General features: G+C 40.2%; 1 protein-coding gene across 4 annotated transcripts in view; it reads right to left on the bottom strand.

Moving 5' to 3' along the window:
- The window catches only part of CLCN5 (chloride voltage-gated channel 5), a 1034303-nt gene that overhangs the window by 264678 nt on the left and 745077 nt on the right, over positions 1-24548 (bottom strand). For all 4 annotated transcript variants that reach the window (XM_044057498.1, XM_044057499.1, XM_044057500.1 and 1 more), the window contains one exon: positions 20102-20288. In XM_044057498.1, coding sequence (XP_043913433.1) covers positions 20102-20288 — 187 coding nt within the window. The remainder of the gene's footprint in view (positions 1-20101; positions 20289-24548) is intronic.

Below are 24548 nucleotides of genomic sequence, written 5' to 3'. Positions count from 1 at the left end.
AAATTTTCCTTTAAACAGCATAAATATAAACCTTATCATAAAAGATTATGTCTGCACCCATGTCTGACTCCATGGCTTCCTTCCATCACAAAAGCTTTTTTATATGGAAACTACCTGCTGTGGAGGATACTCCTTCAGCCTCCAAAAAAGCCTAAAGTAGTGTTTCTGAGGATGTTGTTTTCATTTATTCTACTTCAGCATCTGTTAAACATGTTTCTGCTGTGTCTTCTCTCAAAAGACCTTCTCCTTCTGACCCAAAAGTGTTGTATCTTTTACCTTACAACAGGAGCTATTTACTCCCAGGTCATCTTCCTCTATGTTTGGTGGACCCTATAGTTCTTTTCAGTCCAAATGGACAACATAAAAATGTTGAAGACAGCCTTTAAGATGCAGCAGATTTTGGGCATGTGCTTGCCCCTGCAATCATGTAGGGTTCTAGAGTACCTTCATTACCAAATTTCTCCAACTTAGTTCCTTATCTTGTCTCTCTCAAAGTTTATTTGAGCATCAGTACCTACTCTTCCGTTAGTCACTCTGCTGACTTGGGTATCAATATAAAATGGCTCCCTCTGGATTATTCCCTTTAACCTTGATTGTCATTATACTGACTGAGACATTGGCATCAAGGATTCTAGTCTCAGTTTCCTCAGGGTTGGTTCCTGTCTCAGTGTCATTGTTTAATTATTCAGTCCTAGTCTCAGTCCCTTTTGTTTTGAAATTGAGAATATGATGCCTGAACTTAGCCTTCCAGGCAGTTCTAACATCAACCGATATGTTGACAAACCAAGTAAATGACAAACAACTGAATGAATCAGCTGATAAAGGAACCAAAACTCCGTAGTAAATAAAAGCAACTTTAATAAAACAAGCAACATGAAGCGATTTTTGTCCGGTCCTGTGACTGAACTTCTTCAGATAGTAAACATATGATTAGCAGCATTTAAATATCTTTGACACACACCCCCATGTGACCGTAGTCCAATACAATGTGGCAAAACACTTTCAAAACATTAATACTTCAAACCTTAAAGTTCTAACAATACAAATACCCAATGAAGAAAATGTAATAAGAATTTTTAAATTAATTTTTAAATTAAAGCTAAAATATGTTCTTAACATTACATCATCTCTAACTAACAAACTTATCAAAAACCATAAAATGTGTTTAATATGTGTGAACTACTTATCAACCGATATGTTGGTACACACCTTGACATCAGACTATTTGATTCATTTGGTCATCCTGGACCTTGGCAGTGATTTTGTTGGTCTCAAGAATGGGGTCACAGTCAGGCAGCACTTCAGGGACACTGAAAGGGGCTATCCGGTAAAAAATATAATGTTTTTTTTTAATTCATGCATCCAGGTCAGAGTTTTCTTTTTATCTTCTTTATGACTTTGTGGTGCTTATATAACAGTTTTCCTCAGAGTTTTTGTCAACATCCCCCTTCTTGCTTGGGGTCCATTTTTATAGTGAGGGTAGTCTCACTTCATTTGTTTACTATTTATACATTAGCAATATCATATAGTGGCTTTGTGTGGCTTGCAGAAGCTAAGAGATCTGATGTTGTCCTTTTCATTCTTCCTGAATGAATGGGTTATGGATCCAATCCTCAGATCTGACTCAGCCTCATACTTCAGATTTTCGATCCAACTCTGGAGCTCCTCCCTCTACCCATAATGTCGTAGTCCATCCCCAACAGCTCAGATCTTGTTTTCCACCATTGCACACAGATGTGGGATCCTTCTCTCACAGCATTTTTCTTATAGTGTTCTATATTTAAGTCTAGGAGTGCCCAGTTGAACTCTTTCCTCATCTCTAGCTTCTTCGCAACTATCTGTCTCACTGCAGACATCAGGTCAGTTGTGATGCATACTGATCTGTACCCAAACTGCTCATCTCCCATCTTACTTTCTACTACTTTGCGTATCTGTTTATCAGTTACTTTCACCAGAACTTTCATGCAATGTGACACGAGTTTGATACCTCTGTATTGCTTACAGATGTGGATGACCTGTTTGTTCTTGTACACTGGAACAAGTATGCTTTTTCTCCAGTCATCTGGGATACACCTTTTCTCTACACCACAATGAGTATCCTCAGAAGCCATTTCTCCCCTGTCTATTTATCATATCTGCTGTGATCTCATCTGAGCCCGCTGCTTTCCCTGACTTAATTTTCTTTAGTGCTATTCTAAATTCTTCTAGGGTGGGCTCCTCTTCTTCTCATCTTATTGTAGGCTGTGTCTGGGGCATTACAGCTTCTGAGGGGTTGTCTTCATTCAGAAGCTACTGGAAGTACTCTTTCCATCTGCCTTTGATGTCCTGTGGTCTGGTGAGCAGGTTGTTGCTGGCATCCCTTATGAAGGGTGTCTGACTATCTTTATCTTCTTTGCTTTCAAACCTGATATGGCCACTCTTTGTGTCACATACTGAATCACTTTCCAGAAGGTGGTAGAGTGCTTCCAGTGCCCTGTTCTTTGCTATTGTATAGATCAACTGCTTTGGGCATCTGCTGTGGTACGCAGTATTCTCAAGATAGAAGAACACAAATCACAGACTGCATGCTGTGGCAGGGCTAACCACTCAATGGTGTAAAATATGGCTCTAAGTGATTAGGTCATGTAATGCTATGTAACATTTTGTCAGGTAGTGGTACAACCAGAGAGGAAGACCTGAGTAACAGGAAACCCTCAAGTAGGATGTGGTTTGTTTTCAGAAGGGATGCCCTGAGGCATCTTGGCTTTGATCCTGATGAACTGTAAAATCCCTCCAAATCTGTTGTCATCAGGAGGTAAGGTAGGGGAGTCAGATATCTGTTTTTTATCCATTTCTGGGGGTGAAAGACTGCTCTGGGGAGTCTACATGCTTCCTCTTCTATGTGGCTTTACCTACTGTCCTGGGATGGACAGAGGCAAAGGAGGAAGAAGACTGCATGTTGGACATAGGACTTGCACACTGTCTTGAGACACCTATCCTTCTGTATTAGGTGAGGAGGGGAAGCAAGGCAGATAACAGATAAGAGTTGAAGATGAGCTATGATGTGGAACACTTGAGGGGTAGCTCATGCCAATATGCCTGCATCACAGGTGCCATGACCTGTCACCCCAAACTGAGCTGGGGACTATCAAGCTGTAAAGACTAATATTGCACAAATCAGACCCCATTCTTGAGACCAACAAAATCACTGCCAAGGTCCAGGATGACCAAATGAATCAAATAGTCTGATGTCAAGGTGTGTACCAACATATCGGTTGATAAGTAGTTCACACATATTAAACACATTTTATGGTTTTTGATAAGTTTGTTAGTTAGAGATGATGTAATGTTAAGAACATATTTTAGCTTTAATTTAAAAATTAATTTAAAAATTCTTATTACATTTTCTTCATTGGGTATTTGTATTGTTAGAACTTTAAGGTTTGAAGTATTAATGTTTTGAAAGTGTTTTGCCACATTGTATTGGACTACGGTCACATGGGGGTGTGTGTCAAAGATATTTAAATGCTGCTAATCATATGTTTACTATCTGAAGAAGTTCAGTCACAGGACCGGACAAAAATCGCTTCATGTTGCTTGTTTTTATTAAAGTTGCTTTTATTTACTACGTGGAGTTTTGGTTCCTTTATCAGCTGATTCATTCAGTTGTTTGTCATTTACTTGGTTTGTCAACATATCGGTTGATGTTAGAACTGCCTGGAAGGCTAAGTTCAGGTACGTTATTCTCAATTTCAAAACAAAAGGGACTGAGACTAGGACTGAATAATTAAACAATGACACTGAGACAGGAACCAACCCTGAGGAAACTGAGACTAGAATCCTTGATGCCAATGTCTCAGTCAGTATAATGACAATCAAGGTTAAAGGGAATAATCCAGAGGGAGCCATTTTATATTGATACCCAAGTCAGCAGAGTGACTAACGGAAGAGTAGGTACTGATGCTCAAATAAACTTTGAGAGAGACAAGATAAGGAACTAAGTTGGAGAAATTTGGTAATGAAGGTACTCTAGAACCCTACATGATTGCAGGGGCAAGCACATGCCCAAAATCTGCTGCATCTTAAAGGCTGTCTTCAACATTTTTATGTTGTCCATTTGGACTGAAAAAGAACTATAGGGTCCACCAAACATAGAGGAAGATGACCTGGGAGTAAATAGCTCCTGTTGTAAGGTAAAAGATACAACACTTTTGGGTCAGAAGGGAGAAGGTCTTTTGAGAGAAGACACAGCAGAAACATGTTTAACAGATGCTGAAGTAGAATAAATGAAAACAACATCCTCAGAAACACTACTTTAGGCTTTTTGGAGGCTGAAGGAGTATCCTCCACAGCAGGTAGTTTCCATATAAAAAAAGCTTTTGTGATGGAAGGGGAAGCCATGGAGTCAGACATGGGTGCAGACATAATCTTTTTATGATAAGGTTTATATTTATGCTGTTTAACGGCAGTGAGTTTTAAAGTACTGCGGTGGTGGTGCTGCGGTAGCGTTGTCACCTCACAGCAAGACGTTGTGCCGATCGATTCTTAGCTAGAGCGTCTTCTGTGTGGAGATATGCGTGAAAGAGCGTACCTTCGTTGAAGGTTGTGTATCAGGGCTGGCAAACTCGGCACGTAAAAAATCTACTGCCAGTCATTAGCGGACTGGAGTTCCGCTGTGGCGGCCCCTAACCGGGAAAAGCCGTAAGACACAAACAAATGGCAGTGAGTTTAAAGAAGGCACAGACTGAACTGGCTTCTTAAAAATGAGAATCTACTAGACATTTAAGACATTTAAGACATTTAGAGTGCTTGTCATTGAGTGGAATCTACTATCCACAGGTACAATTCCTAAGTAATCGAGACTCTAACTTTATCTATAATTAGAAAGAATTAAAAGTTATGCACTCACTATAACTAGGCATCTGTGTTGTCCATTTTCATTCTTCCTCAGTGAGTGGGTTACAGATCTTATCTTCAGATCTGACTTGGCCGCCTACTTCATATCCAGCTCTTGAGTTTTTCCCTCTACCTATAATGCCTTAGTCAATTGCCAACACCTCAGATTGAATTTGCTGCCATAAAGCCTACATTAAGTAGTTAGAGAGAAAAATAGACACTAGAGAGCTCAAACCCAGAGCTATAGGTTTCAAGAAGAAACTATTAGGCCACTTCAGAAATTTCAAGAAGGAGGATGGAGGGGGGGGGGGTTTGAGGAAGAATGAAAATGGACAGCACAGATCAGATGCCTAGTTATGGTGAGCACATTAGTTTTAAATTTGATGTTGTCCTTTTTATTCTTCCTCAGTGAATAGGGCAGAGTCCCCAGCTACATAAATCTTGGGTGGCCTTCATGGAATGATATTTCAGAGAACCACTGAACCAAAAGCATCTCTACTTCTTAAAATTTAGTCCAATTTGTATTGGGTAATAAAGGTATGAGCACTGGACCATGTTGCTGCTGCATAAATATTATTGATAGAAGTTCCTGACCAAAAAGCAGATGAAGTGGCCATGGATCTGGTTCAATGGGTTGTAGGACTTCTTGGAATAGAAAGACCCTGTTGGGAATATATCCAAGAAATGCAGTTAGTTATACATTTAGCTGATGTAACTTCAGAATCTGCATAACCGAGCTGACTTGATGAAAAGGAGGTGAACAGCTGGTCTGATTTTCTGAATTCTCTTGTTCTGTGTAAACAGAAACATAATTGTCTAGGCACATCCAGAAGATGTAATATGTATTCTCCTTTGTTTTTAAATTTTAAAGAGAAGACTGGCAAATGAATAATTTGGTTAATGTTAGATTCAGAAGCCACTTTAGGTAAAAAAGAAGGGTTAGTCCGTAAAGTAACCCTGTCTTTACAAAAGATAATGTAAAGAGTCTTTGATGAAAGAGCTGTAGTTTAGAGATCCTTTTAGCAGGTGATGGCCACTAAAAAGTCTGTTTTCCAAGACAGAAACTTTGTCATTTTTTTTTTTGCTGTAGGTTCAAAGGTTTGTTGAGTCAAACCTTGGAGTGCCACTGTCAAATCCCAGGTAGGTGATGGATTGTTTCCTGGAGGTCTAAGCAGGAAGGTGCTTTTAAGAAAGCCTTACATAACTTGGAAGCAGTTTTTGTTCCCTGCATGAAAATGTGATATGGCTGCCACTTGTACTTTGGTTGTGGAAAACTAGCACCTTCTTTGAAACGAGAAGCTAGAAAGTCTAGTACAGTAGAGATAGGGGCAATAGAAGGATCTATGTTATTTTTCAGAAGCCAGAAAGAAAGTCTTTTCCATTTACTCTTGTAAATCCTTTTGGTGCAGTCTTTCTGCAAGGATAATTGTATGGCATGTACTCGGGAAGAAAGCCTGGGCTGTCTGGCTATTAGTAGAACTGGAGAAACCATGCAATTAGTTTGAAGGCTGGGATATTGGGATGATTCAACCTTGAAGGGTGTGACAGAAGGTCTGGAGTTGGGTCCAGTATCCAGAAGGATAATGAAGATGAGACCATAGGAAGGGAAATAACACCTGGTGAGGCCAGAGAAGGGCAATGAAGATGACCAGGCTCTTCAACTTTTTTTTTTTCTGTAAAAGTTTCAGAATCAGAGGTAGTGGGGAATAGGCGTAAAGGAGACTGGATGGCCAAACATGGATTAGAACATCTCTTGGTGGCTCCCCTGAGGGGGATTAGAGCAAAATACCTGCTGCACTTGTACATGGGGAGATGCAAAGAGGTCACAGCAAGGGTGACCCCAATAATGAAAAATTTTCTTCGCCACTGATTGACTGAGAGACTACTCATGAGACATCAGAATGGACCTGCTGAGTTTGTCTGCTAGTATGTTGGATTTCCTGGAATGTGCATTGTTACTAGAAAGTGGTTGAAGGAGATTACCCATTGCCACACTCTCATAGCTTCTCAGCAGAGGGAGTAAAATCAGACTATATCTTGCTTGTTGATGTATCAGACCAGAGAGTCAAATATTGTCAGTTTAAATTGCAATAGTCCTTAGAGGAAGACCACCTTGAACAGCCTCCATGCTACTGCTCTCATCTCCAGAATTCTGATATGTGAATTGGTCTCTGGGGGAGCCACATGCCTTGGACCATCCTTCCCAAGTAATACACCCCCACCCCAAATGGGAGGCATCTATGGTCACTGTGGCCAATGGGGGAGGAAGAATGAAAGGCCAACCTAGGTAAATGTCTGACCAGATCCACCACTGAACATGGTGTATGCATATTTCAGCAAGTTTGACTGGAAATGACAGGGGCTGCCAAAGAAAAGACCATTGAACAGCTACAGTTCATTGAAGGACACACATAAAGTAGCTTGCTAAAGGGACGGGAACTATTGTTACTGCCATAGAACTTAAAGCTTGAAGAATTAGTCTGGCAGGAGGAGTGGGATGAGATAGAATTTGATGTACCTGAGATCTGAGTGTGCCTATAAGGTAAGGAAGCAATCTGAGCTGTTGTGTTCAGATGTTTACCTATAAACTCCAGGCTCTGTACTTGTGTCAGATTTGATTTGGCAAAATTGACTGTTACGTCTAGTGAATGACAAATCTGGAGCAAAATGTTCCTGGACTGTTCTAGGAGACGTATGGTTGGGGCAGTGGGAAGCCAGTTGTCTAGGTATGGAAACACTTGGAATCCTTGCAGTCTCTGGTGAGCTACTAACACTGTCATATACCTGGTAAATACTCTGGGGATGCAGTAAATCCAAAGGGTAGTGCTCTGAACCGGTAGTGACTGGCTCCTAGCCAAAAGTGTAAGTGCCTCCGGGAGCACCTGTCTATTTCAATGTGATAGTACACATCCTGAAGATCTGTGGAGCACATCCAATCATCCTTGTGTAGAAATGTCAGAATGGACTAAACTGTGACCATTCAGAACTTTGACTTTTTCACAAAATGATTTAATTTGATTAGATCCAGAAATGGTTTCAGGTCTGCTGTAATTTTTGGCACTTAAAAGAAACGTAATTTCCAAATCCTGCTTGGTCTGGTGGGACCTCTTGGATGACTCTTTTGTCTAGCAGTTTTTTGAATTTCTTGTGCTGCAGCTTCCCTCTGACTGGGTGGAAAGTCTGGGAGCTTCTTTCTTTTGGAAACTGGAGTCTGGGAAAAAGGTACGAAGCAACCTCTGGATATTATTTTTAGCACCCAAGTGTCTTTTTTTTATAGTAGCCCAGGCTTCTGGGTTCATGGACAAACAGACCCTGATTGCCTGCAGAGGTGGGCAGTCAGGCAGCACTTCTGGGACACTGAAAGGGGCTATCCAGTAAAAAAATCTAAGAAACCCTGATTTTGCAGTCCTCCGCTGCCTCGTTGTGGGATCTTCTGTAGAAAGATAAATGTAATTAAACTTTTTCATTTACAAATATAGAACACTATAAGAAAAATGCTGTGAGAGAAGGATCCCACATCTGTGTGCAATGGTGGAAAACAAGATCTGAGCTGTTGGGGATGGACTACGACATTATGGGTAGAGGGAGGAGCTCCAGAGTTGGATCGAAAATCTGAAGTATGAGGCTGAGTCAGATCTGAGGATTGGATCCATAACCCATTCATTCAGGAAGAATGAAAAGGACAACATCAGATCTCTTAGCTTCTGCAAGCCACACAAAGCCACTATATGATATTGCTAATGTATAAATAGTAAACAAATGAAGTGAGACTACCCTCACTATAAAAATGGACCCCAAGCAAGAAGGGGGATGTTGACAAAAACTCTGAGGAAAACTGTTATATAAGCACCACAAAGTCATAAAGAAGATAAAAAGAAAACTCTGACCTGGATGCATGAATTAAAAAAAAACATTATATTTTTTACCGGATAGCCCCTTTCAGTGTCCCTGAAGTGCTGCCTGACTGCCCACCTCTGCAGGCAATCAGGGTCTGTTTGTGCAACTCCCAGACTTGTTCTGAGTTGATTCTAAACTTCAAAAAATACACTGAATCCACAGACATCGCCAATATCCTGGCAGACAGGTTCAGTGCAAACATCTCCACCCCCTCCACCCCAAAAGAGCAAGTATCTATCCCGGCAGAGGGCTGCCTCCCAAACATCTCTGATGCTCAGGTGAAGGCTGCCCTTTCCAAAGCAAAAAACACTGCTTCCATGGGACCAGATGGCGTCCCAGGTTGCGTCCTACATGAACTCCAAGAGGAACTAATCCCTCAAATAAAACAGCTATACAATCTCAGCCTCACTACAGTATATGTGCCCACAGAATGGTGTACAGCAACAGTGGTCCCACTCCACAAAGGTGGAGCCTCTACAGACCCTGGAAACTATCGCCCCATAAGTCTGACTAGCTTAGTCTGCAAGGCTATGGAGAAGATCATCATGGAGCTCATAAACAAAGACATTGGGGACCTACAGACACTAGATCCTACCCAGTTCGGCTTTGTCAAGGGCAGATCCTGCCTTTTGAACCTGGTTGACTTCTTCGAAACAGTCACCAAAGCCATAAATGAAGGGAAGGTAGTCCACACAGCCTATCTGGACCTTGCAAAGGCATCTGACACAATACCCGACTGGCATCATAGATAAGCTATCCAGCTTAAATATAAACCCCTATGTCACAAGATGGGTCACAAACTGGCTCAAAGACAGAACCCAGAGTGAGAGTTGCTGGAGCCATGTCAGACTCGAAACCGGTCACAAGTGGCATCTCACAGGGTTCTGTCCTGGGACCACTCTTGTTCGGTATATACTTTTCCGAGGTACAGGCAAACGTGGGAGGACTATGGCTCACCAAGTTCGCAGATGACTGCAAACTGGGCACCATAATCGACTCTCCAGCTGACACAAACATCCTTCAAAAAGGTCTCACAGAGACAGATAACTGGTGCCAGCACCCTGGTTTAAAGCTAAATGCCAAAAAATGTATAGTCATACCCTTTGGCAAAAACAATGTGCCCACAAATTATCACATAGGCGGAAACCCATTAAGTACAGAGAAAGTTATTAGGGACATGGGGACCCAAGTTGATAGCAATATCTCCTTTGAAAACCACATTGCCAAAGTGGTTAGAAAGACCTTCTACATAGCCCACCTCATCACGAAGGGTTTCACATCTAGATCAAGAGAGGTAATCGTACCCCTTTATTCATCCCTCATCAGGCCCACCATAGAATACAATGCCCCTTTTGGGATGTACCTTACCCGACACCTGCAGCAATTAGAAAGACCCCAAAAGTATCTCACCAAGAGGATCAAGGGTCTCAAACACATGCCATATGCTGCTCGGTTAAAAAAACTCCAGCTCTACTCAGTTGCATACCGCCTACTTCGAGGCGATCTATGCCTGAAATACAAAGCTATGTCAAATCCAGAATTAATGGACATGCTCCACCTCAGTAAATCTAAATCCCATAGAGCCACACGCTCGAGGGACTTGAACCTCAGCACAGAAATAAATAGAACTTGCTGGAGGGACAGGTTCATAACCCAGAGGCTCCCTTCGCTCTGGAATAGAATTCCAGTTTATGTGAGGCAGAGCACCTCACTGAATCTCTTCAAGAAGAATCTCGATAGGTGGATGGGGGATCGTAGGTTTGTCCCAGGGATTACTCCCGTGTCACTATTAGACAGAGGCACAGTAAACTAAACCTTAAAAAGGGCACAGTATACTCAAATCAAGGGGTGGTGTAAGCCATACAGAATCGGGCTAGGCTTATAATTGCCCCAGGGCAGATAGCTTAGTATGAACCTATGAACCTATATCACTGAGAAAACCCTTGTTTAGATGATTGACTATCTTTAATGCATAGCAGAAGTGATCAGCAGACAAGGCCTTCTGCACAGGGGACTGTTGGTAAAGGGCTAAGGTAGTCTGGGAAAGTTTTATGAGTCAGGCTGATTAAACATCTGCTGGTATTTGTCTTAAAGGAGATGAAACTCCTAGTGTCAGATATACCAGTTATGGTGTCATTACATTTCTGACCTCTGATTTTGGTAAATATGAAATTTTAGATGAAGTAATGTTCAGTAACAGTCCATAGTTCGAGTCTGGATTTTTATATTTGCTTAGTAAGAAGAATTCAAACATATTACTTCTACTCCTAGATACATCTGGAATTATATACAAATGTAGAGAATCACCCAGATAATGAAGAAATAAATATGAAAGCTCTGAAAATTCAGATTGCTATCTCTCTGTACTGGAATACAGAAATTCATGTATTCAGAGTATAGGACTTTCTCCCTTGCAGTAGTTAATAGGAGTACGTCTAACTCCTTATTAATTTCAGAAAGGCACTTAAATCTCATAGTCATATTAAAACTGATACAAATGCAAGCAGAACTTTTCCCCCAAGTGTTCTTTACTGATAATACACATCCAAAATTTGACAATAAAATAACAGCCCAACAAAATGAAATGGGTGTTAAAATGTAACATTAATTATCAAAGCATAAATAATTGAACTTAGACCAAACGTAGTCTTCACAACCCCTTCACAAGCATATAAGAACAGATTTTGCTTCCCCTTGTGTATCATTACTACTTATCTAATAGGCCACCTTCTGTTCCATATCTTTACTAACAAAACATACTTTCCCTTGAATTCCAAATCCTCTCTAGAGCTAAGATCATAGGCCCTTATTCTACTACCACTAAAACCTTTGCTTCCTTTTCCTGTTGTCTATGCCACTCAACATGACCCTGTTGCCTAAGATTCCATCTTTTTTTAATATAAAGTCACCTCCTGCTGCAGAAACACTGGATGACCTGCTACCACCAGCTGTCACCCTGGTTGTCATAATCTCTATGATACTTGTCCTTTCTCATAATGCAATGTAAAAAATATAAATAAATAAATAAAATACCAGACTAAGACTGGTCCTTCCACATCTCACCATATTGCACATTTCCTTCAAATGTTACATAATAGCTCCTATGGCTTCTGCTGCTCTTAGAGAATGTCCACTTCATTTACTTCAATCAATGCAAAATATCTACGGAATGCATCAGACAAGCTCATTACATTACAAAGTTCAAATTATTACAGTTTACAGACTGTTTGTTATTAACTTCCAGTCTTAACACTTATTTTGGCCCTCCCAAAACAGGAAGCAGAAACTTCACAGTTACTCGCCTTTGATTCACTGGTAACATGACTTCCCTCTTTACAACTGATTTTCAAACCATCTTTTATCTCCCAGAGCATCTTTTGGGGAATGACACCTCTGCACATCTCTATACCATTGCCTGCAACAAATAAAATTACTTTTTATCACTTTTTTTTGCAATTTTAAACATTCAGCACTGTGGTGATATTGAAAGAGGTGATCACCACATATATACACTGCCTGGCCATCCTCAAGTTCAGTTTTGAATTTTCAGCTACTGATTTTATATTGCTGTAATTCCCATGACTCATTTGTATACATAAGGCATACACATGATGCATTTAAAATTAAAAGTTATTTATTACATCTTTTTCTTTAGAGTAAAGTATATGGCATATGTGTAAATACTTAGTAATTATCTGATAGTTGTAGTTCTGACCAGTAAATGATGCATGCCAATTGACTTCTTAGAGTTCACTTGAGTAAAGCTGCTGATGGATGCACATATACATTACCAGTTTATTATGCCGGTTCTGTATATGTAAAAAAAAAATCACATGTAGCAAGTAGTCACTTGAAGAAGAATGCTTTAATTAAAAATGAAAAAAAAAAAAAAACAGTAAGGGCTTTTGTCTCGGGTCACATTTAATATAAATGTCTTCAGATTACTGATACATGCAAACAATTAAATTATTTAAATATCACTTGATCTAGTCACATGATTGATTTGGCCATATTTCTTAAAAAGTAGTAAACATCCACATGTCATAAAGATTTTTTAATGCACATTTAAATTTAATTAAATCATTTAAACAAGGGTAGACATTTGCATTACATAAAACCAGCCAATAATTTTTTTTCAGTTTATCATCTTCCCTGTTTTTTTTTCCTAGCTTTAAAATCTGATACACAAAAAATAAATATTTTGCAAAAATCATATATATACTGACACATGCCTAAAAGGGCATTTAAAGTATTTCCTTTTTTATTCTGTAGTTGTGTTCATAAATGTAGGTGTGGAGTGCTCTAATGGATTTGCTTACATAGAATACCTCATACCCGCTAGACAGAGCTATGCTTACTATCTAATGTGAACTACGATGAAAACAGTCAGAAGGACTAAAAGGTTTACCCAGTATGTCACTATCATAAAACAGACTTTGTGCTTTAAATCAGCACTGGGAACAATGTTCTCATCTTAGATACATGTTGAAATGACACCAGATGGACTAAAATTTCAGCGAGCATAAAACAATGGCTGGATCGCTCTCACTCTCACTTTCATGCAAGCATATACACATGCACACATTTTTCATTTTTTTAAATATTCTCTATTTATTTCAATTTTACATTTGCTAAACATCAAATACACTGCTTAATGAGCATAAAATAAAAGTGACTGTTTGTTTGCTTACTATCAGAGATTCACAGCACTTTAATAGGCTGCCATGAAACAACAAACATTCTTCAGTGGCCATTACCTGTACATTAGAAGCTTGCTGGAGAACGTTCATTCTCCAATTAAAGTACCGATGTAAAGTTGCCCACTCTCTAAACCCGTGTAATGTGCGTTGTAGAACTGTAATAAGTTATTTGCTACATTCTGAGATAAAAGCTTACCATGTTTCAATAAAATAAGCAAATAAAATAAACAAATAAACACACAAATATTTTTAAATACATTACTGTGTTTCTGAAAGCACTTAGACTTCTTAAATCCGGAATAGTATGAGCTATCTTTACCAAGGAAAAGCTGAGTAGTTAGCAATGAGATTCTTACAGATTAACTGCTTTGAAGCCTGCAAAAAACGTTCTTGTGAAAGCAAAAGAAAAATGAATAATGAAAACAAGAACCAGACGTAACAGGGTATTTAAGGCTTTTTGCTCTGTTAATCTGTTGGAGCAGTAATAACAAGTAAGGACATGTGAAATTACGAGCTTCATTTGTCATTTCTGAGTTATTGAGTCACTACAGGCAGTTCCAGTTAACATGAGTTTCTAAGCAAGAAATCCGGACAAAACCTAAGGCGGCCCTGTGGCTGCTGATCCTCTCAGCCTCTTACAACGAGAAATCCGGACAAAACCTAAGGCAGCCCTTTGGCTGCTGATATACCTCTCAGCCTCGTAGAGCAAGAAACCCGGACAAAACCTAAGGCAGCCCTGTGGCTGCTGATCCTCTCAGCCTCTTACAACGAGAAATCGGGACAAAACCTAAGGCAGCCCTTTAGCTGCTGATATACCTCTCAGCCTCGTAGAACAAGAAACCCGGACAAAACCTAAAGCAGCCATTCGACTGCTGATATACCTCTCAGCCTCTTACAACAAGAAATCCGGATAAAACCTAAAATAACACATGGAACAAGAATAGGGACAGTTTGTATCTATTGATATTAAAAGTAGAAAGTTGCACCCTGCCAATACCAGCAATACGTGATTTTATCGGTATACTGTTTCGGCAGCCCTTTGGCTGCTGATGTACATGTCAGCTCTAAATCAGAACAAAATCTAAAACCAGGGAGGGAAAACAGTTAAAATACATACAGATTTTAAACATTGACCTTACAAAATTAGAAAGTTGGTGGTATATATTAAGTCCTGGTAGGAACTTAAAACCTACACGTAGTTGACACTGGGAGCCCAAACATGATTGAAATCAAAGCTATACAGGATGTTTAAAAGAAAAATGACACTGTGGGTGGGAATGGGAGTGACGTAGTAAAATGGGCGTTAATTTAGTGAGTTGTAATTCGGACCCGAATTTTAAACGCTGGGATTGTCCCTTTAAGTACTGTTTTACTTTGATTTTTATTAAAGAGTTTTTTACTGTTGAAATGAGTTTTCCTCTACACACTGAACAGATGTTTCTTTTTTTTTTGGAAAGCTTAAATACATATAAAAATAAATAAATAAATAAATTCAAACAGTGGCCCAGTTTAGGTATTCATGAACTTGTTAACCAAGCACAACATACAGCAGACAATATAGACAGAGAAGAAAAAGAACAAAAGAAATTAGTAGATGTTCAACTTCAATAATTTAATACTAATTTGTGGTGAAGTGGGTGGGGAAGGTGAAATCGCGGAGGTACAGGTAGATTCTTCACACAACAAGCCCTAAGACAATATCAGCAAAAGTTTTACATTCTTACTTCATCACAAACTCACCAGCATGGGAAACACATAAGCCCCTGCTTTAACTGTTGTCAGAGTGGACCACTGGCACAATGAATATCCTTTCTCTCAGCAAACAGATCCATTCTTTCAGCCATCCATTCTGCCAAATATCCAAGTACCATAAAAAGCTGAGAGATACCCTCTGTGATGCTGTGAAGTAGTGCCAGCTATGCTAGACAGAGTAAGGCAGTGCATGTGCAACATATGCCAACAGAGCTAGCCGGATTTTTGTAAAGAATTTTATGTCATTTGTATATCAAACTGATTTGTACAGATGCTTGTGTTAAACATTTATTTGTAAAGCTACTTGTGCTAAAAATGTATCAGCTGTGGGTCCTGCTAGATGGAAAAGGAGCATTTATATCAGACTGTACTGTTGTAACTGAGGAAATGTATATATGTTAAGAGAGGATGCTGGAAGGGAAGGGGATAAGCTCAGCTCACCTTACCTTAAGAAAAACAGGCAGAAATTAAATGACTTGATTTATGCCACAAAGATTTTATCTCACATGCCTGAATGCAGCCAGAGATGCAATGTCGGGGAAAGGCCTGGGCTCTTATTATCTTTAGTGGTGAATTCACTGCTACTCTGGGGTGTCAGAGAATGTCTGTTTTTTCTCTCCAGGCAGGATGAAAGGATTTGTTTTACAGTCTCCATATGCTAGAATAAGCTTTGCAAAGCTCTAGGTGTGTATTGTGACATCTGTGCAAGATCCTGGTTCGGCTTCTAGTCAGGGGGTAGTGTGGGAACCACAGAATCAGGTGACCAGATGTGATGTCATTCTTTAGCCAGCGCTGGAATTATTTTAGATATTAGTGAGAGATGTTACAGCGACACACTGTTTTGGGGAACCTGACAACAAAGACCACTCACCCACTTCATCTTGCCTTGCTTTTGTAAGTAACTTAACTAGGGAACAGTACTTCTTCAGTTAGAAGACATAATGAGATTAAATACTGTTTTTTTAATCTGTCTCAGTCTTTCCATCTGTGTTATTTCTTATATTCCCTGTGAAATTGAAACTCTGGTGTTTACTGTAAATAGATAGTCAGTATTTTCATGTCTTCTATTGTATTTATTATTAAAGCTATATCTATACCTTTCATGTGGCTGTTCTTTCAGAAAATAGGTTAACCTTTGAGAGCAATTGCATTTATTTGGTGACACTGTGGGCAGCCACCAACATGTCAGCAAGATCATTAGAGCAGCCATGAACAGGAGGCATAGCTATTCCTTTGGTACCAGTGGACCAAGTAGGTCCCTTTGTTAATGTTATAGTACGTAATTCTACTCTTCCTTTTCTTGTTGACACAGAAGCAACTCAATCTATGATCACCTCATCAAATGGAGAACACCTTCCACTCTCCATAAAAATCTATTCAGGATGTGGGGATCTCTGGGGTCCCTTTGGAATATTCAGAGACAAAAACCTATTCTTATTCAAACAGGTTCCTTAAAAGAGCAACACGATTTCATTGTTGGAAATATTGCCCCTTTAAATATTTTAGGTAAAGACTTACTTTGTAAATGTTGATGTACTGTATTTTGCACTCTCTTTAATTTTTCCAAGTCTTTTGGTTTCTAATACTATGAGGGGAATAGACCCTATTCCTAAGTGCATGTATGATTAAAGTTCATAAAATTAGTATTATTTCAATCTTTGGTGTTAGCAAAAAGTGTTCTTCACAGCACCTGCAATGTGCCCAGAACTGACTCCTGCGATTCATACGAAGTTACATGTACTGGTAATATATTTAAATATGACTGTAGATTCTTTTATGAAACCCATTGCTTCTATTAATATTGGAACAGTTTGGGTGCTCTCTTTTCACACTACCCTCATTTCTGCCTGCAAATCCTAGTATTTTATGACTGCGTCTCTTTGTACACAAGACAATGTAATCACTGGGTGTAGCAATTTTAATGATCAATGCTACTTTTATCTTCTTCTCATAGACTTTTACATCTGTTTTACTCGCATCTATTTGTTGAACTGTTGGTAATGGGCGATCTCATGTGATATAAACTTCATTATTCTCTATAATACGTTGTGTTCATGTATCCAGTGCTTCTCAGCTACTCTAGCAATGTAATGTTTTACACAATCCCAGTGCAATAGTCCTGCCACATTACTACGCCTTTCAGTATACAAGCTCTATGCCATTGGTGTACAACACCCAGCAACAAGATGTGCGACCAGTTTTGTTTTACAGAACCTGCATTTGTCAGTTTTTCCCACATGGTCAATGTAAACCATAGTGTACGTAGTCCAGTACCCAGGGCTGCCAATATTAACTTTTCATCTTTTGTTTTAAATTAATCTTTGCTTACCCATTTATGCATCAGATCCTGATCAACATGAGGTTGTTCCACAAGCAAATTATATTTATACCTTTTCCACATTTCTTCCCTTCTCATCTGATCCTTCTCCTTATATTCTTTCTTTTGATTTTTGGCACATTCACTTGCTTGGCTTGGTTTCCATTCTTGCTTGATACCAACATGCTTCTGCTAAACTAAACAAGGAGGTCATCTAAGACATTCTCTCTTCATGTTTCAAAACTTTTACTATATTTGGATCGGATGAGGTCAGCAGGTATGTATGCGGTCCCAGAACTGCAGCTCTGTAAATGTAACCAATTTCAAGGCGGCCCAAACTCCTTCAAAACAATATATATATATATATATATATATATATATATATATATAGTCTTGGTATACAATGATTTTTATATATAATTTGATAAAGAGTGAAGCATTTTCCTGTCCAACTGATCCAATACCTTTTGGGGCCAATCACCCCAAAACTGGAAGTCAGAACAGGAACAGCAAATTGGTTTACAGCTTGAACTTTGTTCCTAGAGGCCAGGGTTGTTTTCAGTATTAATTCTGAGTCTTCTAAAAATATTCCTTACTGAGTTTTGTAACATTTGTTCATTTTTTTTTATTGTCCATCCTTCATCAATTCCCAAATATTTACATCACATTCCTGTCCCAGACTGACATTTTCTTTGCGCTGCAGCTTTCCTGCTTTAAATGTTACTTCTGTATGTTTATCAAGACCAAATGACATTCCTGTACCATCTGAGAAAGTTTTAACCACTTCCAGTTGTGCTTCTAGCTCCTCATCTGATGAACTATGCAGTTTTAAATCATCCACATGAGAAGTCTTTACACTGTTGTTTTCTGGATGCCACAACTCTGGGATAAGCTTTAACATGGGTCCAGAATTGGGACATATCCGATACAGTATATTTTACTGGACATGCTCTACCACTTAGTGTGTGACAGCGGATTCACTTTGCAATCTCGAAATACTGAAATTGTGAATTTCAATATCTTGAGACGAAAGTACAGAAACCACAAAATCACGCAACCCCATAAAACCGAACATCACAATACTGAAACTTCAGAATATCGAACTTTCAGTATGTGATGCTCTAATTTAAAATACACCCACCACCACATATGCAAACACACATACACCTTCCTTCCCACACTACAACAAACCAACAAAATACACACACACACACACACACACACACACACACACACACACACACACACACACACACACACACACACAAATACAAATCAAACCCACCTAACCTACATATAAACAGGGGGGCAAGCCCCCTGCACCCCACACCCCCACTACTTATATATACAAACTCCCAGGTCGTACTAAAAAGAAAAAAACACTAAAACTCACTGCTACACACTCTACATTTTTGTTGCACAAACACACATCACATATGTACAAATACCACCACTTTCAACACTTACACACTCACACTCTTACCTACCTACCTTAACCTACTCCTAAAACTTCCCACACACTCACATACACTCAAATCCCTACCCAAAACCCTTAAAAAAAAAAAATCTGCTTACCTAAATCTCTAGCTATAAACACACATCAGCAGCCATCCCCATACCCCAGATGACAGCACACCTTACAGACAGAGTAAACTACACTTCACATAGCGCACCACCACAACTGTAGATTCGACATTTCAAAGTTCGATAATATGCAGTTTCAGGAAACTGTACTTTCGACACCTTCGTCACGAGGCACTGAAATTCGTGATTTCAGTATTTCGAGATTGTAAAGTGAACCTGTGACAGCAATCAACCAATTTGTAATCGATCACTTTTATGCAATTCCTCTAAAGACATTCAAGTAAAATCCTAATTTAATATGCTGCTACTCAAAGCTAATGGAGACGAAACACTGAAAAAAGACAAAAGACAAACAATGTCACACTGATGGGACAATGAATGCTTGCACTGTGGGGAGAAGCAGCCTCGCCTACAAAACAAATTCATAGCAGTACTGCTACCTCATTCCATTTTTGGGGTGGAACAAATTAAAAAACATTAATAACCAATTCATCAACATTTTTTCAGGTTCTACTCAAAGCTGCCCTTTAAATGTTCCAACTGGCATGCATATAATCCCTTATATGATGGATTTTTTATTCAAATCATTATAACAATGTATTTTGTAAAACATGAATTTATTATTAATTCCACTCATAAGTTCATAGTTAGCTGTAAGACATGCAGTCCAGAGGGCCATTAAGAAGCCTAACACAACTTCTCAAATGCCCTGAAAGCAGTGTCCGGTTAAGTGACTTGTTCAAGGTCATACAGTAAGCAAAAAAAAAAAAAAAAAAAAAGACTGCAGGGAATCAAGGCCTGTGCCACATAAAGCAGCTCACTAACAGCTCATAGCCTTCATTCTCTGCACTATCTGCCAATAAACCTAATCACTTCTTTAAGTTTTGCAAAAATCAAACAATTGCTTGTAACAACAGAATATCTGTAGTGATCTGTTAATTATTCAGTTGTGACTTTCAACATAGAATCTACTCACCAAGACAAGCTGCAGCCCCAACCATTGCATACAGCCCAGGGGTAATGCAGTCTGCCCCATGGCTGCACCAGCTCTTAAATATGGACCAGTCGCTATTGTAGTAAGCCAGCTGCTCCATGCCAACTCCAAGAAGCCTGCCAGCAATGGCACCTACTGCCATGCTAGGAATGAAGAGACCAGAGGGCACCTAAACATAGCAAGTGTAAGAAAAAAGTCTGAATAATAGGGTTCCACACACATTTAGCAACATGAAAAGATAACCAACAGTCCATAAATTATTTTATGATAGCTTTATGAATAAATAAACTATTTCATGATAGATTTATTGCTATATATTAAATTGCAAACTATTTAAAGCCTGGTCAATAATAAGAGGTTGGAATCAAACTCAGTACCTTCTATCTGGACCTTAACATTATGCCAGAAACCATGCACCCCCTTTCCACCCTTGGACTTGTACCCATGCTAGAGGAACTGGTGAAGCAATCTACTCTCCTATGTAAAACTACGAAACAAGGCATCAAACGATACAAACTTCTACCTGGAGTGTTCTGCTGGGATTAAACATTATCATGTGAACATACCTGACTAAACAAACAAAGAACTTGCCTTTCTTCTTCTGTCAAACTAATGAAGCCAGAATTATAGGTTCCTAGATTAGTACTAGGCTAACTGCCCTTGTGGGCCATTTTAAGCCTAGTCAATCAACCCATGTGAAAATCAAACCCTGCACCTCGTACCTGTAAAGTAAACACCTTAACCATTATGCCAACCTCCTTATTGTTTTGTTGTCCTTCCACATCTGCCAGCCATCTACATGACAATAGTGATCATGTCCAGAAAGAGAAAATTAGAGTGTGACATGAGAAATGTGGCTATTGGGGGTTTCTCCTCTACGTAACACTGAAAGAGTTCCAGGAGTGAGGAGAGGTGCGCTTCAGCAGATGCCAGGGGTGGGGAGAGGTTTGCTTCAGCAGGTGCCAGGGGTGGGGAGAGGTTTGCTTCAGCAGGTGCCAGGGGTGGGGAGAGGTGTGCTTCAGCAGGTGCCAGGGGTGGGGAGAGGTGTGCTTCAGCAGGTGCCAGGGGTGGGGAGAGGTGTGCTTCAGCAGGTGCCAGGGATGGAGAGAGGTGTGCTTCAGCAGGTGCCAGGGATGGAGAGAGGTGTGCTTCAGCAGGTGCAGCATTCCCTCATGCAGCCTTGCCTCAGTAACAATCAGACAAATCCCATTAGACCTCTAGTCTTCACTTAGAATTAATTAATGACAGTCACACCCCCCCCCAAACAGTACTGTCATCCTAAGATGCAGTTGTTGCTAAATGCGAAAAGAAAGTGCAGCAACATGTGAAGACAGCGTACATATTGGCAGTCAGAACATGGAGGAAGTGGTTGCGATAAACAGGTATGTGATTTGGATGAATTAGTTATAACCATGGATTTTAAAGCTCCAGAAATTCATTCCCTGATTGATTTAAGGATTGACAGACTTTGTGACTTGACTTTTGAAACTTTTCAATTGTCAGAAAAATGTACCAGGTTGACAGAAAAAAAAAGGATTTGTAATCTTGGAATAATATGTTTGCAGAAGTAATTCAACAGTTTCAAAGTGCAGGGACTGAAATTAAATAATTTTAAGGGTATATGTGCAAACAAAATAACGTGAAGAATATTCCATGTGTAATTACAAATAGGAAAAAGAGGAACTATAAGACATGGGGCAACCAAATATGTGTTATTTATACACTTAGGATCATAGGAAGTTACAAGGCTATTGGCCCCGAGGCCCGTATAAGCCTAGTCAAGACTTTAGCCCTTGTATAGACAAATCAGCACCCAATGCTCCTGTCTAGTAGGGACACGGGTGGAATCCCAAGGATGTATTTTCTATTTCCCATCCAGTTATCCAGGTTGCGCTTAAAAAGGGATAAAGAGGTACTCTGCTTGCCATGGAATGAGAGTCTATTCCACAGATGGGGAGAGTCTCTGGGACACAAATCTGTCCCGCCAACAAGTCCTATTAAGGTCACAAACCAGGTTGAGGCTGCATGTGCGGGTTACTCAAGTAGAGCTTGACTTGCGGATATGCAGCAGTCTTATTAAGGTTGGGTCCGAGACAGCTTTCTATGCCAGACAGAGGTCACCTCTGAGGAGTGTGTATGAAACAGAGCTTTTAGCCTATCTGTGTATGGTAGATTTTTGAGGCCTTGGATTCCCCTGCTGAGGAACCTCTGTGGCCTCTCCAGCTGCTACATGTGCTTTGCGAGGTGCATGCTAAATGGGGCGTTGTACTTAATAATGGGCCTTGTAAAGGAAGAATACAGGGATGTTATGATCTCCTTGTCCCTAGATGAGATACCTTTACTTATGAGGTGGGCCACGTAGAAAGCTTTCTGTACAATGGAAGAAGCGTGGTAGTTAAAAGTTAGGTTGCTATCAATCTGGGTGCTCAAATCCCTCACAACTGACTGCGTGCTTAGGACCTTGTTATTAATATAATAATTTCTGGGGACGTCACTCTCCCCAAAGGGGGATGATGATGCATTTTTTTGTATTTAGCTTGAGGTCATGTTTCTGGCACCAGTCATTTGTTTGGGTGAGACCCTCTTGGAGGATGTCCACGTCACTAGGGGAATTGATGACAGCATCCAGCTTGCAGTCATCTGCAAACTTGGTCAGCCATAGCCCACTGGTTTTGGCCTGTACCTCAGAAAAAATATATCCCAAATAAGAGAGGCCCCAAGACCGAACCCTGCGGTAAGCCACTCCATATGGGTCTACTGCTTGAGGTGGCTTCCCCTATTTTGACTAGGTGGGTTCTATCAGTGAGCCAGTTAGCTACCCATCTGGTAACATACGGATTGATGCCTAGCTGAGAGAGTTTATCTATTATGCCTGAGTGGGGAATAGTGCCGAAAGCTTTGACCAGGTCAGTGTAGGTGGTGTGCATTGCCTTACCCTTGTCCATGGCTTTGGTGACTGTCTCAAAAAAGTCGAACAAATTTAACAGACATGACCTCCTCTTGACAATGCCAAACTGTGTGGGATCGAGTGCTTGAAGGTTGCCAATGTCCTTGTTAATGAGGTCCATGATAATCTGTTCCATGGCCTTACAGATCAGACTAGTTATGCTGATAGGTCTATAATTTCCTGAGTCAGCGGACGCTTCCCCTTTGTGTAAAGGGTTGACAGTGGCTGCCCCGCACTCAGCCAGTACTCAGGCTTTGGTTGAATAGGGTGCCTAATGGTGCTGCAAGTTCCTGCCCGAGTTCATGTAGAATGCAGCCTGGGATGCTATCGGGTCACATGAAGGCTGTATTTTTTTGCCTTTGAGACAGCAGTGATGACCTGGTCCCTAGATATAAGGGGAAGGGGGCAGGTACTGGGAATGTCCTGATTTACTGATGGGGGGACAGAGGGGTGAAATTTCTGGTGAATCTGTCAGACAGCAAATTTACTACATCTACATCATTTGTATATGTGGTGTCTTTGACCACCAGTTCTGAACAGACCTGGGTGCTACCTTTGAGATTATGAGCATATGTGAAGAAGATTGCCTCTACTAGATATGGTCAATATGGACTTGAAGTTTGCTTTGGATGATTTCACTAGTGCTCTTATTTGTTTGTTTTGGCTAAGGAGATACTCCTTCCAATTAGGCACCTGCTCCTTCTTGATCTTGGACAGCAATTTTTTTTCTTTTGTTACATAGTTTATTTATTGCAGATGTCCACCAAACAGGTTTACTCTTCCTTGCTGAGGATGATTTAGTCCTGTCAGTTATTCCTGATTCCATGCATCTATATAAATGTTCGTATAGATTTGGATACTGGTGCCAGTTCCTAGAGAGGGGGAGGGGGCTGTGAAGCTGTTTATACCATCCCTCAGGAGGCTGTAATCAGCTTTGTAGAAGTTTATTGTTTGACCCCAGCCAGAGGGGGGTTGGGGGAGATGGTGACTTCAAACGTGACTGCTTTATGGTCAGATCTTACAAGGGAGGATGATGCTGCAGTGGTTACTACCAAGTCCAAGATATTATCACCTGTTGTGGGGGTATCGACTAGCTGTTCCAAAGCATTTTCACTGACAAAATCAAAGAACCTCTGGGCATTTGTGTTCTGCCATGAGTAGTTCTTCCAGTCTATGTTGGGTAGTTAAATTCGCCCAGGATCAGGGTAAAGGGTTGAATCTTGATAGATTCGAAGAGGTCTAGATAGGCAATATGGGCATACTGAGTCAGATTTGGGGGCCGGTAGCTAGCTATGATTTGTATAGTGGTCTTGTCAATGGTTAACTGCAAATGGAGTATTCTCCTGTGCATCATACTGTTTGACCAGCCTGGAAGTGTGTATGTGTTTAATATATATTGAAACTTTACCTCCTTTGGCTTTACTACCCACAGTTTGGGGTCTGAAGGCATGATAGGATGAGTAGCCAGGTATGGCTGGGGTG

Source organism: Protopterus annectens, chromosome 15.part0 (genome assembly GCF_019279795.1).
Source record: "Protopterus annectens isolate FY-2018-M chromosome 15.part0, PAN1.0, whole genome shotgun sequence".
Classification (NCBI taxonomy): domain Eukaryota; kingdom Metazoa; phylum Chordata; order Ceratodontiformes; family Protopteridae; genus Protopterus; species Protopterus annectens.
Note: the sequence above shows the minus strand (reverse complement) of the source record. Positions and strands in the feature narration are given on the sequence as shown.